Below are 16,119 nucleotides of genomic sequence, written 5' to 3'. Positions count from 1 at the left end.
TGCACGCTGCTGCCCAGCCCAGCCCCTGCACGCCCGGAACGGCACCGACGGAACCGACACCGCGAAGGCGCGGGAAGCCCGCGATCCCCCGCTAATCTGCTTAAACGTTAACTGGGAACAGCGGGAGGAAAAACAGTGTTCACGCCATAAAGTTGTCAGACTGACAGATCGTAAAGTCACCGCCGCTGTACGCCAGCGGGATCTAACGCACGCCGACTCCTCCTAAAGCGCATCCCCACTTCGCAGCCGCAAGCTCGGCGTCCAGAACCCCTCACACCGGCGCTCCCGAGCCGAACCCGCGAGCAGAGCCCCTGCGAGGGGCCGAGAGGGCGGGGGGCGGAAGGAGGCTGCGTCCGCTCCTAACTCAGCGCCCCTCAGCGCTGCGAGAGCCGCGCGGTGCGGAGCGGAGGCGCGGGGCGGCGGGGCACCCCGGCAGCACTTACCGCGCTCGCCGGCTCGGCGCTCAGGCACAGCAGCAGCACCGGCAGCAGCAGCAGCGCCCTGCGGAGAGGCAAAAGGAGAGCGCGGCGTCAAGCGGGGCCGGGGGCAGGCGGGGGCGGGGGGGCCGCGCCTCAGCACTCACCCTGCGCGCCCCGGGGCCGGGCCCATGCCTCGGGCGGCCGGGGTCCGCGTCGCGGCTCGGAGGAAGAGGAGGACCGCCGCCGTCACTCAGCGGTGCGGCTCCGCGCGCCCCGCCGCGGGGACCACCTCCCGCACGCACGGCGAAAGTTTGCGCGGTCTGAGCGGAGGCACCGCACCTGAGGGGAGGGGAGGGCTGCGGCGCGGGACCGGAGCACCGCCCCTCCCGAGGTGCGCCCCGCCGCGACAGCGGCACCACCCTCGCACCCCGCGCCGCCTCCGCCGCAGAAAATAGTGCGGGGTCCGGCGGCCGTGCCCGCTCCGTGGAGGTGTGGGGCGGGGAGAGGCGGGCGCGCGCCCTTGCAGCCGCCCAAAGCGCTGCGCCCGGTGAGAAGGGCAGCGGCCGGGGGCAGTCGCGGCCCCTCCGCGAGAGCCGGCGCGCAGCCCTGCCCGCACACGCACTCCACGCGCCCGCGGCGGGGTGCGGATGAATATTGCGGGGGCAAAGTAGTCCCGGGAGGACTTGAGCTGGGAGAAGCGGGCGAGCGCGGCAGAGAGGCGGGCGCTGGCGTCGGGGCGGCCGGCGGGGGACGCCTGCAGGAGCCGCGCTGCCCCGCCGGGTATGTCCGCGCCGCAGGGCCGCTCCCGGAGCTCCTGAGCGGACGGGAGGATGGAGCTGCGGTGGCGGAGCCGCAGCCTAACCGCCGGCTGCGCGGTGCTGCTGCTGCTGGGCTGCTGGGGGCCGCGGGAGGCGGCGGCGGCGGTGAGTACGGGGCGCGCGCCTCCTCCTCCTCACAGCTCCTCCCGGGGTCGCGGGCGGCGGGCGGGCTCCGCGGGTGCTGGCACGAAGCGGGCGGGCAGCGCAGCGCGGTGCTGGTGGGCTCCCCTCAGGTGCCGGGGATGGCCCCCTCTCTGGGGCTTCTCCCTTTCCGTGTGGGAACGCGGAGCCGTCGGAGCGCGCCGGGCCAGGGAGCGGCGTGCGTGTGGGGTAAGGGCGCCCGGGCGGGCTTTGTGCGGGCTGGGCTGAGGGCTGCTCCGGGACAAAGGAGGAGAAGGGTCCCCGCCCGCTGCGCGCTGCTGGGAGGGCGCACCTGGAGGTGGAGGCGATGCGGGGACGGCACGCGCGGGAGGTGACGGCCCCGCGGTTCCGTGCCGCCGCGGGAAGGGGCCCCGAGCAGAAGGGCTCCCTGGGGCGCGCCGCTCCGCCGGCACCCTCTGCTCCTGCCGAGCCGCGACGTTCTGTAACGCAGCCTGCTTCAGCGTCTCTCCGCTTCGCGGTTCGTACAGCGCGCTCATCCGGAGGTGAACTTTGCGAAGCTTGCTTGGAAGGCAGTTCTGAGCTCTGCTGTGGAGGAGGATATCCTGGTTGGAAAAACCTCGTAGCGCGGTAGGAGGTGCGGAGTACCGTTCTGCTGCAGCCCCACTATGTGCACGCTCATTTTGTAGCTAGAGCTGACAAAATCTTGTCATGAACTCATCTTTGAAGTGCATTCCTTTACAGTGAGACTCCGTAGACCTTTCATTTGCCCTTCCAAAAGCAGAAGCACAGTCATAGTGCACTTCTTTCCTTCCCCCCCCTCCTTGATGCCCAGGTGTGTACCCAGGTGTAAGTGATACCAGCGTGCAGTCCGTGCCTGTAGGTTGCTGGAACTGCTTGTCTTCACGTTGTCTGTGGTGCTGCTTCTGATGCTTTGTGAAGTGCCACCCAGCCCCCACTACCTCCCATAGTGTTCCCCTCTTTTTACCCCCTCCCCCCAATAGGAAGGATGGGGGGAAATCCTACTTGTAGTACTTAACTGTTTTAGGAGGTAGGGATTGAAGATAGATAGGCTTGTGTGCATACATATGGCTTTTTGTCTCTTCCCCTTTCAGGAAAGATCTCTGTGCATGTAACTGGTGGGAATCTGTGGGGTCCTGAAAGGGGGCTGTGCTGGGCTGACCTCAGTGGGATGAAGAAAGCAAAATGGTGGAGGAGATGGTGGGGTTGTGGATCTGAACACCACCCCATGGTGAGATGAGATTAACTCACAACCTGAGGGCTCGTGGGGGTGGGAAATAAAGAGGCATCTATTCCCAACCTGCATAGGTCCTGCTGACGCTTTGGTTTCCTAATGCTTTGGTGTTCTGATGTCCCTGAATTTCCCATGATGGTGATAATGCTGAACAGATGCTGATCCTTATCATTTAAGATCAGCGTTTTACTTTTCTGATTGTCAGAAGCACTGGAATTAACGTTACAGCAGCGAGCATGGCACACACAATCTCTTTTTGAATATTGTTTTGGGGCCTTGTGTCAGATATCCTGACCTCAGCAGGATGGAACTGGTGGGATGTGTTCGGGCTGCTTTGGTGTCCTGACTAAAATATCTGAAGTTGTTAGTCAAACTCATCATAAAGATCTTAAGTGCAGAAATCGCATCATGTTTGTGCCAGGTTGTGTAGTATTCGCACTGTGATGAGTTGCAAGGTAATGGAATGTCACTCTCTTACCTGCTCAACTTGATGAGTAAGGCAGGGACCATGCGATGCTCTCCTGTGCAGGCTGCTGCCGATGTAGGATGAAGCATGCCACCAGCGGTTAGCAGTGCTAGAGGTAGTTGGCAGTCTGAGAAGGGTCCTGGTTCAGAATGAGAGAATGAATGAGATGGCGTCATCTGTGCATGGTGTGATTTCCAAGGTAACCTTACCAAAAAAGATGAGTCTTTGTTGTATTATTTTGTTAGGGAGTGTGAATGCCTGTGCTTAAGTGACTTTGTGTTTTTTATGTAAACCTACTTATGAGTATATGAGCCAATTTGCTCTCCTTATAAGCAGAGACTTTTCTTTTCCTGGAGGGTTTATATTTATACTGTGTTCTAGAGAAGTGATCACAAGTTGCAATTGTGAAAGCTTTCTAGTTAAAGAATATGGATTAATTGGATAATTGAATTGTGCTAATCTGTGAGACTTAGTTGGTGACTGCTTATTGACTTATATTGGGGCTGGGGAAAACCTCTATTTAAGACCTTGACTTTTAGTGTGTAAGCAGGCTTTGTCAACCCCGAAGTTGTTAAAAGTAATTTCTGCATTGTTTTGTTTTCTCTGCGTTCTGTTTTGATTATAGTTTGACCCAAAGTGTAAGAATGAAAACGATTGTTCAGACACAGAAGGCATACTGGCAGGATGGGTGTCACTTGTGGTTGTGTTTTTTCTAAGTAACTTATTGCTTATGGAGGGCTTAGCTGGGATTTGTCTTTTGGAGGTTATTGTATATATAAGTACACGTGCATGTACATTCTCATTAGTTTACTTTAATATACCTCATTTGTAAATGAAGGCCACCTTTAGTTTCTCTTCTTTGTCTCAAGTATTTTTTCACAATATTGGTTACTGCTATTTTGAGTTTCATAACTGCTTGTGCCTCTTTCTAGTTATGAAAGCTAGGTCTCTAAAAGCAGGAAGAAATGGATGCTGGCCTTCAGAATTCCATGGATATGTCTTGGTTAGTCATGCACAAGACTTGTTTCATAACATCAAGGCTCAAACCCTCGCACTTGCAACTTGTCAAGGGTTTTGATTTTGACCTTTATTGGATCTTTATTAAAGATATACAATAAACATTGTATCTTAAGACGTGTTCTGGTGTATATTAGACTACAAACAAATCAAAGGAATCCTGAGTCAAACCTGATATGATTCCCATTTGGGCCATAATAGGATCTTCTGTGGCTATGCATAGAGAATGGTTGCGTATCTTAATCAGTTTTTCCACATAATGGAAGTAGACTGATAGTTCAGTGGAAACTCCTAGGTTTTAACTTTTCTCCTTACGAATGAGTTAATCCCCTCACTGAAAGCAATTACGTAGGCCACTTACCTTTTTTCTGAAGTAGGAAGTTTTCTTAGGACCAAATGCTTCTTAGTTCGCTTTAAATGTTAAATAAATTTACGTAGTGATCTTTTTCCACAGTGAATAAGGAAGGAATAGTGCTTACCATCATGCAGTATAGTTGCTGTTAGTTTTACTGGAACATGCGGAAACTTCTCTATTACAAAACAACTGAAATCAGTAAGAACACTGACAAAATGAACGTGCATATTTTCTATCTGGGACAGAGTGCAGCAAGGAGTCTGTTCTGCACATGCTGTGAGGTGTATTGTGCACTACAACCTTTCATTCACTTAAATTAAAACTCTTCCTTCTCTAATCACATCAGTTGTGCGTACTCTCTGCTGTATATCACCACTTAGCAAGATATCTAGATAACGTCTACTTGCACGTTCTAGGAATAGTATTACGCAAGTGCAGTGAATGGAAAGCAGTCTCTGCCAATAACGATAATACAGACAAATTGCTTTGAATGAAAAATGCTTTTTGCTTAGCTGGTTCTTAAGGCTGTGTGGACTCAGTAATACCTGAATCTACTGGGATGCTCTGGAGTTCTTGCAGTACCCAGCGTTTGCCTGTCTGATGTTGAGTTCAGACTTCTCTGCTAAAAAGAGATGATTTATAGCATGAAATACAGAAAATAAAACTAGTTCTGGTATAGTTTTAAGGAGCATTAAGCAGCATCCTTTACCCTTCTGCGGAAGGTTAGCAATGCAATTAAACTCTACTAAGTGTCACTGATATAGTGCAGCTTTTAAAAAAGGAAACTTGCTGAGAGTCCTGGTTAGAGTGCAAGTGTGTGGCACGTGGAGAAGAAGCCTTGGTGTAACATGGAGTTATCAGCAGTGTAAATGGAGCTGAGCTGAAGAGAAAAGGGTCCTGTTTTTAAATAAATCTAATGCTTGTAAGTCAATTGCAAAACAGTTTTTGTTCTAAGTCTTGCAGAACTCAAGTCTTGCTTCAATTTCTGAAGAAGGTACAGTCTTATTTTCAGAACACTGCATGTGGGTATGTAGTCTTAATTGGAGATGTCTTAACGTGGAGACCTATTTTGCAATTGCGTAACTTCAAAATTATACCGCACTTTAAACATTTTAGCTTGACTTGTTAATGCTTTAGTCTTTCTAAAAGTTTAGACTCTTTAACTGCTTTATAGACACATCGACATCTATTTCAAGAAGACTAAAGATATTTTCATTTACTCACAAAGGTGCATCTCTGTTGTCATGCTCTGAGAGGGAATCTGGAACGAGTAATGACCTGAGGACTCTTCCAACCTGCAATATCTTATGTGTATAAAATCCTACCAGAGTCTAGCCATGCTCCCAAGGGTACTTTCTGTTGGACATTTTGCATATCCTGCAATCAAGAATTAATCCTAACTGCGCTGTAAAGTTGAGAGTAGGCAGTTTCTTGTTTGCTTAAAATGGTTAAAATGGTTATATGCACATACTGCACAGAAAAGGAAAGTAAATTGTAGTAGCAACCTTGATAGCTTCTAACTTGAAGTGTGTTTTAGGGGAAGGAATGCTTTGAGCCAACTTCGGTGATAGCCTTCAAGGCTCTTAGTTATTGCTGCTCAAACTTCTGTGGTTGGATTTCTCTTCTTGTCTCCCTCTCCCTTTTGGAGGGGAAAGAAAATAATTTAGTCTCTTCTATATTTTGTTTCTTGTGTGTTTTTTTTAGCCTAATCTGTATAGAGAATTAAAATGAAAGAGTTGAATTTTAATCTCTTCTTCCTTCTGGCACTGTAAAAGGCATTTGCACACAGCACTTAGACTAGAAGTCAAATAGATGTCTACAAATGATTATTTTTCTTTACAGAGGCATATAACTAGACCTGAAAAACTCCCTTCCTGTCTAATGTGACCCCACTGTATGCTAGGTAGGCTGAGATCTATTTGTTTCCCCAGCTGTAAACAGCCTAGTAAGTAATTTTATTTCATCTTTTTCTGTGTCTGTTAAGGATTTATGTCAAAATGACTTAAACGTGTTGGAGAAACCTATTTATTCCAGTATTGACCTTAGTTGTTATCTCTGTGAATCTTAATTTCAAAACGCATCATTAACTTACAGGAAAGTATTTATTCTGTACTTCTTCGTGGGGAATTCAGATGCTCTTTGAAATGAGACGTAGAGCTGAGGTGTGTATGCATGGTAGGCACCCCTTCCCTATAAGAAACAATAAGCATGTAGAAAACTTTGGTTACTGTTGGAATTCTTCACTCAAATGAAACTGAGGCTTTCATCTCTTTCCATCTTTCTCTAGCAGTAGCTTCTCTCATCTGCTTTGTGTTTTATTTGGAGAGGTAGTTATAGCAGGTAAGATCACATCGTTGGCTGGTAGAACCTCAAGGCTGTTTGATGCACTTGAGCCTCTTGCACTAGGTTAAAGGAAGACCCTTCTGTTGTTTATTTGGCCAATAGTCAGCAGAGCTGTGTTGGAATGGTTTTGTTTAAGAGATTGAGACTGTAGAGCAGATCATAAGGAGGGTGAAGCTTGCTGGAGGTCCTTTGGCTCACTGATCCAGGAACTGGGGAGGTAAGTGACCGAGTCCCACTCAAGCTGTAGTGTATTTTTAGTACGTAGAGAATTAAGCAGAACTACATAGACCTTCCTTTCTAGCTTAATCTTTGGTTTAACTTACCAGCTTCTTGCATGGCTACTGGGCTAGACAAAAATACAAGAACCTTAACTTGCTGAAGGTAAAGTTTGGTTTTATTTGGCAACTATAGTGATACAGTGAAGCAACATGCCAAGCTTATACTGAAAGAAAGGCAGTGAGGCTTGAATATCGATGCTGGGAGGGTGAGTTTCTTGCTGTTTTTGACAGACTAAGTAGAAACAGGAGTCATTCAGGAACTTCAAGTACCTTAAAGCATTGGCAGCATGGAGTGGAAGGGAAGAATTTTGTAGATGATATCAGAGGTGTTGTATTTTGTTTTATAGCCTACATTAGCCATGTGCTATCTGGGAAGTGAACGCCTTCTGTTCATCATGTAAAACCTTCTCAAACAGAAATTAGAATTAGCTCGGTTGGAAAAGACCTACAAGATCATCCAGACCAAATTAGACTTATGTATAAGCATGGGCACTGGTAATACTCATTGGTATGTTGTATTTTAATACATGTAAGTGCAATTTGCCTTCTTCTGTGAACAGGAGGAAATAAGATAAATGAGTTTCCTTTACAACTTGAAACTTATGAAAGAAAATCACCTAGCACTTGATAACAATGATGATTTATTCAGTGAAACTAGTATTTCAATTCATTAGTACAGTGTCTGGAATAGTCAGTTGGTTGGGTTTCTTTCCCAGCTTCTGATGTCAGAAGGCCATCCCTTCCTGTGCTGTTGCTTTGCTCCCTGATTAAGAGCCTCTGTAATTCACTTAGGAGAAGGGTGGAGTTCTTTGCTTGCCAATAATGCTATAGGCTAACAGCTTTTTTCCCCTCTCTTGCAGAGTTACGAACTTTTTTATGCTATTCCTATACTGGGAGCTTTTATTTTTCTGTTATATCCTAAAAGGATGTCACTTTTGCTTCTTGCACACTAGTATAAAATGTAATACAAAAATGTTATTTTGGAATCCAGGAATGTATAAAAAGACTGGATGGGTTTCTTTATTTGGCTATGGACATTTGGGTCATACTGTTCTAAGAGTTAGCTGTTGCTAGACAAATTAACTTTACATCAATGTAAACACTTTCAGGCAATATTTCTCACTTCCGTGTGTAGAGAAATAGTTCTGAGTTCATACCCAAGTAACGTGCAGCCACTTCACCTCTGTCCTAAGCAGTGTTTTTTTTCTGTTTTCCTGGTAGTCATATTATTTTTTCCCTACGCTTTTCTAATCAAAACTGGCAACTGAAGAGTAATGATTTTGATTGTACGTACTGAACTTATTTCTTCAGTCCTCTGGATGTTACAGTAAACTTTGACACATCTTTCATAGTAGTTAATTTTATTATTCTCCTCTGGCCCTTAGCTTCTCTGCAAATCCCGTGTCCTGGGTGAAAAAGTAACAAGCATTCGTTATTATAGAAAGCCATCAAGATTAAGCAAGAATTAGTTAAACACTTGCTTTTGAGTTTCTTTTTTTTTTTGCTTCACTGGCTAGCAAAGAAGGCTAATTTTCTGTTATTAAGACATCTCAACAGTCCTTGCATAGGACTGTCTAGTATCAGTATGTCTTTACTGAACACAGTATTAATTGTTCAGAAGCAAACCTTTCTATTTAAGCCCTGAAATCCTGTAGATGGAGGAGAATAAAGCCACCACCGTGGGCAAAGAGCTGCGGACTTTATACACCTTGAATTCAAGTAGCAATTATTTAAAAACCATGATTAAACAGCTTTACCTAAAGCAATGAAAACTAATGTAATCTGCAGGCAGGGCTAGATGAGCCGTCAGATCCCAGAAGAGATGATTTCCCAATAAGAAGTACCACTGTAAAACAATGTCTGGGTGAAGGAGCTAACGGACTCAGTTTAAAACCCTTTTTAAAGTAATTCTTTTTATGGGGCAGTGATTTTAGTGATTCAGCTTACTCTGACTGAACCATTACACAGGAGGACAGCAGAAGTTAGCCCTTCTGATTTAGTCTGAGAAAACTCATTCTGAATTAGTCTAAAAATTTCTCTGTATATTGAACCCTAAAAGGCAAAGGTACTCAGAAGGAAAAGGAGGTGTTCTTACTGGTTTGAAAGATGGGAATTCATATTTTCTACTCTATCTCTCTTCATCCAGGTACTGTGTATTCAGGCATGAGAACAAAAGTTTCTGCGAAGCCATTGGGTTTTTTAATTCTTTAATCATCGTATATTAAAACATAACATGGAGAAAATCTGGAGGGGATGAGAGAAGTTGCAAGTCTTGAATTTTTGTATTTTAAATGAACCTTGAAAATAGGTGGCTTAGCTTTAGGTTTGATGAGAAGTCTCACTGAGTCTAGCACTGTTTGGAAAAAGTGTATGTTTAGAACACTAGCGTACTGTACCTAACAGTGACTGCAGGCAGACAGGTACTGTGACTTTTTAAGTGATCTTTGATTGCTAATATACTGTAGTAATAATTGTGGAGGAACAGCGTGGTCATTTATGGCTGCAATGGAAATAATGTGTTTTCCTTTTTTCTCTTTGTTAACACGAGTATGCAGACGTGTTTAACAAGATGCTGAATTGCTGTAGGCGTACTGTTCTAAACTTCATGGAAGCTTTTCAGTGACTCTTCCTTTTTGATGGCAAAAAGGTGTAGGTTACTATATTTGATAGAAGACTTCTTGAATCAGCAAACAAGCCCTTAAGCTGTTTGGTGTTATTCAGGAATGTATTAGAGACAAATTCTCAAGTTCTTTAAACACTGATCCTGAACTGAAGCAAAGTCAGTGTCATTGCCACTTGGGAGGCTCGGAGGGCAAATAGTGAAGGTGGGTGGCTAGGTATTAAGTCTGGTTTCTGATGGTTAATGGTTCCAAACTGTTAGTGAAATATGTGGAAAAAATCTCCAGTTGTGCAGTATTTTGCTGTCCTTGAGTTGCAGCTATGTAATAGCAGTATGAACATCACTTTTCATTGGTCACTGTAAATATGCTGCCTGAGAAGCTTTAATTCCTTGCCTCAAAGCACTGTGATGCTTTCCCTGGGAGAAAACTCCCATCCAACCAGTATCTGGAGTCAAAAGACTGTAATATTTGGAGAAAGCGACCTAGCTTTTTGGCTCTCTGCTTCAGACTGAGCACCTATTTTGTCTCACATAGTAGTGGCCAATACTGATCAAATGTCTGAGGTAGCTGATATATTTGAGTGAGCTGCAGCTGTATCTTGGTAGCTCTTTCAGTCCTGATTTTTTATGCGCTCACCTCTGCAGAGCTAGAGGCCTCTACTGCCTTTACTGTCTCTGCTCTCATCTGGAGAGAGTAAGTGTAGGAATCACTTCAGGATTTAACTCCTGGAATGCGTTAATGTAGACAGAAGAAAATAAATAATAAAAAAGCAAAGATGCTAAGCTTGTCATCTATTGTAGAATCATAGGAAAACTTAAGAGTGGAGGTATAATTGTACTGCTCTGGAGGCTAGGTTAGATAACCTCTTGCTCAGAGTAGAGCTGTCTTCAAAGAGCTGTTTATTCTCGTAATTGCAGTCTAAAAGGACACTGCCACCGCATTTTCTGTTCCAAACCTTGCTTACTGCAGGCATACAGCTAGAACTCTGAAAATGCTCCCTATTTAGTGCTTGTAATTAACTTACTAGTTACTGCAGATGCAGAGCATATATCATGAACTTGCAGCAGATCACTTTTTGGAGTGTGTCCAAATAGCACTTGTGGGAGTTGGTATCCTCCCTGAAACAGAGTGCTTCAGGGAATACCTTCTCTTACAGAAAGTGACTTCTTGTTTTGGAATGTGTGCAAATGCCAGTGGCTGTTTCTTATTCCTTCCAAACTTCATGCTGAACTGCATCTTGAGTTTTTGTAAGGCTTGACTTGAGGGTGTGTAAGCAATGTGTGTTCTCTCTTTGCCTGCTCTCACTTTTTTGAAACTGGCAGTACTTAAATGCAGCACTTAAAGAAGGCAGCTTACTGATCTCTTCAGAGACACAGTCAGAGAATCTCCTTAACCAGGTACTTCAAGGTGAGAGTTCTTAATTTGCCCCTGAGTAACCTCCAGAGAGTGACTCTAAATAAAACCAATGGATGGAGAAAGCAATAATTTAAATTTCCTTGTTAAAGCGAGGAGAAGCTCAACTCTACTGCTGAAAGCTTCATCTCTTCCCAAATAAATAGTACTACGCTATTTACACAACATCCGTTGATAGTAACAGTTTGTTCTGAAGTTTTAAGAGAATGCTGTCCCTCTAAGTATTTTGAAAGGGAATGTTTGGGTTACACATTTCAACTTGTCCTTAGTAAAGCTCTGTCTGGCATGTTTTGTGTGTATGCAGTGTGCATCTACTAAAATGCTTTTCTGACTGCGTCTCTTTGTATGAACACTCCATTGTTATAAAGTTATCTTCTCCACTGTTGGGGGAGGGCAGGGGAGAAGTAGAGGCAAGTACGGAAGAAGTGATAAAGGAGAAAACATCCGTAACTACTTGAAATAAGAATCTAAGGGGCGTTTTCTTCCCTCTGCACTCCTAGCACTGATCAGATTGATTTTGGTTTTCCTACCTCTGATACAGTGTTAATACCTTGAAAAACTTGTTGGTTTTCAAGGCTTTTTGTTAAGATCTTATCTATGGTCCTTCTAGCTTGTTTTTTGGCATAGGTTCAAAATGTATTTTTTTTAGTGTAGCAAGCCTTTGACAAGTGCAATTTTATTCCCAGGGTGTGTTTTCTGCTTAGTGATGATCAGTTGAAACCAATGTAATGATTCTTCTGATAATGTGCTGTGTAGCCTCTACGTGTAACTTCCCAAGTACAGGGGAATGAAATCATCTAATCAAATTTGAATATCTAATTCCAAAATCTTGTGTGTGCCAAGGTAGACAGCCCTATTAGTGCTAGCCTGAAGCTGTCTGTTCTATGGCTTTAAAGGCAGTAAAATAGATTAAAAGCCCACTTTTTTGCCCCTATTAAATGCTCTGAGAGATTACTATTCTGATCTTCTGTATTACTGTAGGCTCACTTTCTCATACCAAGATGTAGTTTAATCTTCCCTATATTTGAAGTGACAGATGCTGTAAGGAGCCCCTGAGCTGGTGTTAGCATGTAGCCAGTGCATTAGAAAATGAACTGAGGAGCCCAGTGTTGAGATCTGCAGTATCCTATTCCTTATGTGCTGAAGTTGTGTGTGAGTTCCCCACCAAGCATCTAATTCCCACTAAATACCTCCTACTTTGATCAGCTTTAGGAATGTCTGAACCTGTGTGCATAAAAGAAAGGGAACTCCCAACTCACCAGCTCCTGATGCTGTTTTCATTTGGAAGGAAGTGCCTCTGACTTACAGGGCTCAGACAACTGCTCTGTATGCATTGCTTCCTTGTGTAAGTTGGCCTTATCCAGGGCCACTTAGCTTTTCAGCTTTGATTACTGGAGGGTAGTTTTTAATCTATATTGAACAGCGCAGATAAAGCACTGACCACAGCAAGGTGGTCAGGTAAGTTTAGGTAATGAAATGTGCATGCAGAGTATGGTGATGCTACAGGCATAAACACATGATAAAACAGCTCTTACTAGAAGAACCTTGGAGCTATGATACTTGGTCCAAGAAATAAGAGAATGGAGAAAATTCCCCAGACATCTACCAAGCTTTAAGTGAGGTAAGTCTTGTTCTGACAGTTCAGAGGGTGTGTACTTTTTGCAGATAACATCTCAATGCAGTATCACTGTGCACAACCTCTATTCTCTTCAACACCTATACTTGCTTAATCTTTGGTTTAATTTAGTGCTTTCTGTAGTTTCAAAATAGACCACAGAGAGATTGCTAGGTTAATCTGAAATGCTGTTCTATTTTCTTTAGTTTCTCAGAGGAAGAAGTGGAGTTCTATTCTTGTGTGGTCTGCTTCACACACATGAAGGTGAGCTTGTCACTGTCAAATGAGTGACATCCGTTAAGGGACTGACGCTTCCTCTGTTGCATGTTATGTGGATAAAGGTGAGGAGCAGGACATGTTCTGGGGAATTACTCCATTTCCTTAACCGGGAAAGGATTGTAAACAGACTGCCAGAATGAGAGGTGTTATGTCTGAACTACTTATCTGAGGCTTGCAAGCCTAGCTGACAGTTAGGTCTAGGTTTGTGTTACACTTGGACATGGTTATAGCAAGTGGAAACATCAAACACCTGTCACTTGGGAAAGGTCCTACATGGCTAGTAAATCATAACCTGTAATGAGTGCCATATGGCACTTTTTATTTGCATCTGGAAAAAATCAGGAAGCCTCTAGAGGCTAGTGATTAGGGACTTGTATGTAAAATTCAAATAAAACTGAGACTTCTGAAAGTGAAGTGGCTTACTGCATATTGCTGCTGTCTGAATGGCAGGTGCTTAATGTTTGTGTCTCAGTGCAATAATTACAGGTACGTAAGTGGACAGGTGGAGATGAAGGCATGCTGAGAGCACACCATTCCTCTAATCTGCAATGTACTTGTCTGTATGTAACCTAGAGGATGGCTTGATACAAGCTTTTATGGTATCATAACTAAGCCAGCAGAACTGCAGTACTGAGTTAGTCTCTTGCAAACTGTGGGTGTTTCCCCACATCGTGCATGTTCACACTCAAACTTTCCCTGTATATCAATGAGCAACTTGAAGTGTTAGCTGTGTTGCTATCATTATAAAGCTATCTCCAGTGAAGTAATGTCTCCTTGTATGTATGATGGGGAGTTAAAAACAAAGGAAATGCATGTAAAGCAGATATTAAAATATTCTAGGTCTGTTCTAATGCTTTTCCTATGGATTGCTTCTGGAAAAGAATCTGATTTCAGCAACTAGAACTGAAATTCACAGTATCAGTGTGGTCTGCCTATAGAGGAGGCATAGGAATGTCCTGTACTGTTTAGTAAAGAGTCCTGTGGCAAGACTGTAAAGTCAAGGAGTTGCTTTGGCTACGGTGTTCCTCTATTAGTGCCCTCTCTTCAGAGGTTCCTGCAGGTTCTGTGGTGTATGCTGAAAAGGGGAGTCTGTGTAGGGCACCTGTGGATTCATGAACTTGAAGGCAAAGTGAACTGAAAAGACTATCTGGTACTTTACATTAATTTCTTTGTTTGCACTGTTTATCAGCAGGATACTTGCCAAATCTAAACATACATCCTTTTAAGATGCTGCCTCTGGGTGGCAGCATAAAGATGATCCTTATGTGAGCTGCCAGCTAAGGATGATTCTGCAAATTGATAGAGAATGATGCTGAGATGTCTAGAAACTTGAAGTAAAAGTACTTTGCTTCTCAGGTGTCTTCAGTTTCAACTTTGAAATGTTTCTGATTGTATGTACGGTTATTTTTCTTCCTGTGTATCCCGCCCACTGCAGGATACTACACTGAAGCCCATTCTTTGTTCTGTGAGTCTCGCAGGCCACAGAAATACAAGAGTTCTGAAGTGGTGAGAACTAGCCCTGCCCTTTGTCTTGCTTACAGTTTAGCGTGAGGCTGGCAGCACTCACTAAAGCAGAAAGGCAACTATAATTTTCAAAGATGGAATGCCCTTTGGAAAATGCAAACAAGCTCTTGGGATTTGCAAGAGCTAACTCTGTTCCTCACAAGTTCCTCCTCGAAGTTGCTGCATGTCCTTGCAGTTCTCAGCTTTCACCATATAAGTGTGGAGAAAGGCAGTGAAGCCTGGGAGCTGATGGGCCAGCTGGGGCTTGCACTTTGTCCTCATCTTTGTTTGAGGAAACAGACACATGGAGTCTGTCAGATCGTGCTGCCCCTTGCTCTGGGGGCTAACCTCTGTATATATTGGCCCATTGCTTTCACTTTTTTCCTTTAAAGAAAAAAAAGGTGGAAAGTCCTAACTTCTGGGAGGGTCAAGACTTTCAGTGCAAGCTTTTTCCTGCTGGCTTATAGCCCTTCTGTGGCTTGCTGGAGATGAATCCTTCACAAGTTTTTGTCCATTTCTAGAACGGTCATTTGACTAGCTTGCTCTTCTACTCCCTGTTGCTGATAGCTGAGTCTTTCATGCAGCAGTAGCAGCTGCTGCGAGGCAGGTCACTTGCCCAGCCAAAATCTGCAGGTATGTGCTTCTGTAGATCCCTTCCCTGAACGTTCCTTAGGAGCTTCCAGTAAATGAAAGAAATTGTTTCCTTCTGGTCTCTCAGGCTTACAGGGGGAAAAAAATCTTCACGGGCACATAGTTGTGATTTGAGGTTAGATGAAGATGAAACAAGTTCTGGGCATGAATTTGGTCTGAAAGGTGTCTGGGGCTTTTGGTTAGATTGTCAGCTGGTCTGGAAATACTGCTGTTGTTTTAACTAGAAACTTATGGTGACAATCCTTACGTGTCACTGCTGCTGCTTTGAAAGCAGCAGAGAAAAATATGAATGTTTAGATATCTAAATAGCAAACAAACCTAATACTCCTCCTTAAGAGGAGGAAGGAGGGTTGTGGATCATCAGATGTCTCAGTCTGTTTAACCTGCCTCTTGTGCTCTCATTCACAGTGGCCACTACTATGACTACTGCACTTAAAAACTTTCTCTGCAAGTCTGAACAGATCTTGTCTTGTGCAGGCTTCAAAGGGAGATGGTGCCTGAAGGTATAACGGGTTAAGTTACATGTCAGAAGCTTCCTTAATTTAAAAAAAAAAAGCTGGTTAAGAACTTCTACAAACATGTGCTTTGACTCTTAGGTTTAGACCATAATGCTTATTCTCTTACTATATTTAGCTAGTTAAATTGAGGGAAATATTACTTAATGCGGTGTGTAATGATGCACTTCAAATTTGGGTTTTGCTTTAGAAATGTTACTGCTTATAAATACATGGGTTGCTCAGAAAATAATGTTTCCTATTGATTTCCATGGGAACCACAACAGGTACAAAGAGCACAATAACTATTTAGTAGAACAAATTCTCAGCTACAAAACACTGTTTTTCAACATAGTCACCGCCATTAGTTGTGCATTTTCACCAGCGATAAGAGCCTGCATGCTGCATTCATGAAAATCTACTCCAGTAGAGGTGATCCACTGTTTCACAGCTGCTGTGATGGTGTCATTGTTAGAAAAATGTTGCCCATGCA

General features: G+C 44.3%; 2 protein-coding genes across 6 annotated transcripts in view; one reads left to right on the top strand and one right to left on the bottom strand.

Moving 5' to 3' along the window:
* The window catches only part of COL4A6 (collagen type IV alpha 6 chain), a 123,044-nt gene extending 122,222 nt beyond the window's left edge, over window positions 1-822 (bottom strand). For both annotated transcript variants that reach the window (XM_021406341.1, XM_021406342.1), the window contains exons 1-2: window positions 584-822; window positions 444-501 (exon numbers count right to left, since the gene is read on the bottom strand). In XM_021406341.1, the coding sequence (XP_021262016.1) occupies window positions 444-501; window positions 584-609 (84 nt within the window). In that variant the 5' untranslated portion in view covers window positions 610-822. The remainder of the gene's footprint in view (window positions 1-443; window positions 502-583) is intronic.
* The window catches only part of COL4A5 (collagen type IV alpha 5 chain), an 81,191-nt gene continuing 66,169 nt past the window's right edge, over window positions 1,098-16,119 (top strand). Inside the window, exon 1 of one of the 4 annotated variants that reach the window (XM_021406338.1) lies at window positions 1,098-1,342. In XM_021406338.1, the coding sequence (XP_021262013.1) occupies window positions 1,250-1,342 (93 nt within the window). In that variant the 5' untranslated portion in view covers window positions 1,098-1,249. Of the gene's footprint in view, window positions 1,343-3,435; window positions 4,061-12,772; window positions 12,964-16,119 lie in introns of those variants that run through there. The other 3 variants (XM_021406337.1, XM_021406336.1, XM_021406340.1) reach the window with 3 other exon arrangements.

Source organism: Numida meleagris, chromosome 8, assembly GCF_002078875.1.
Source record: "Numida meleagris isolate 19003 breed g44 Domestic line chromosome 8, NumMel1.0, whole genome shotgun sequence".
NCBI lineage: Eukaryota > Metazoa > Chordata > Aves > Galliformes > Numididae > Numida > Numida meleagris.
Note: the sequence above shows the minus strand (reverse complement) of the source record. Positions and strands in the feature narration are given on the sequence as shown.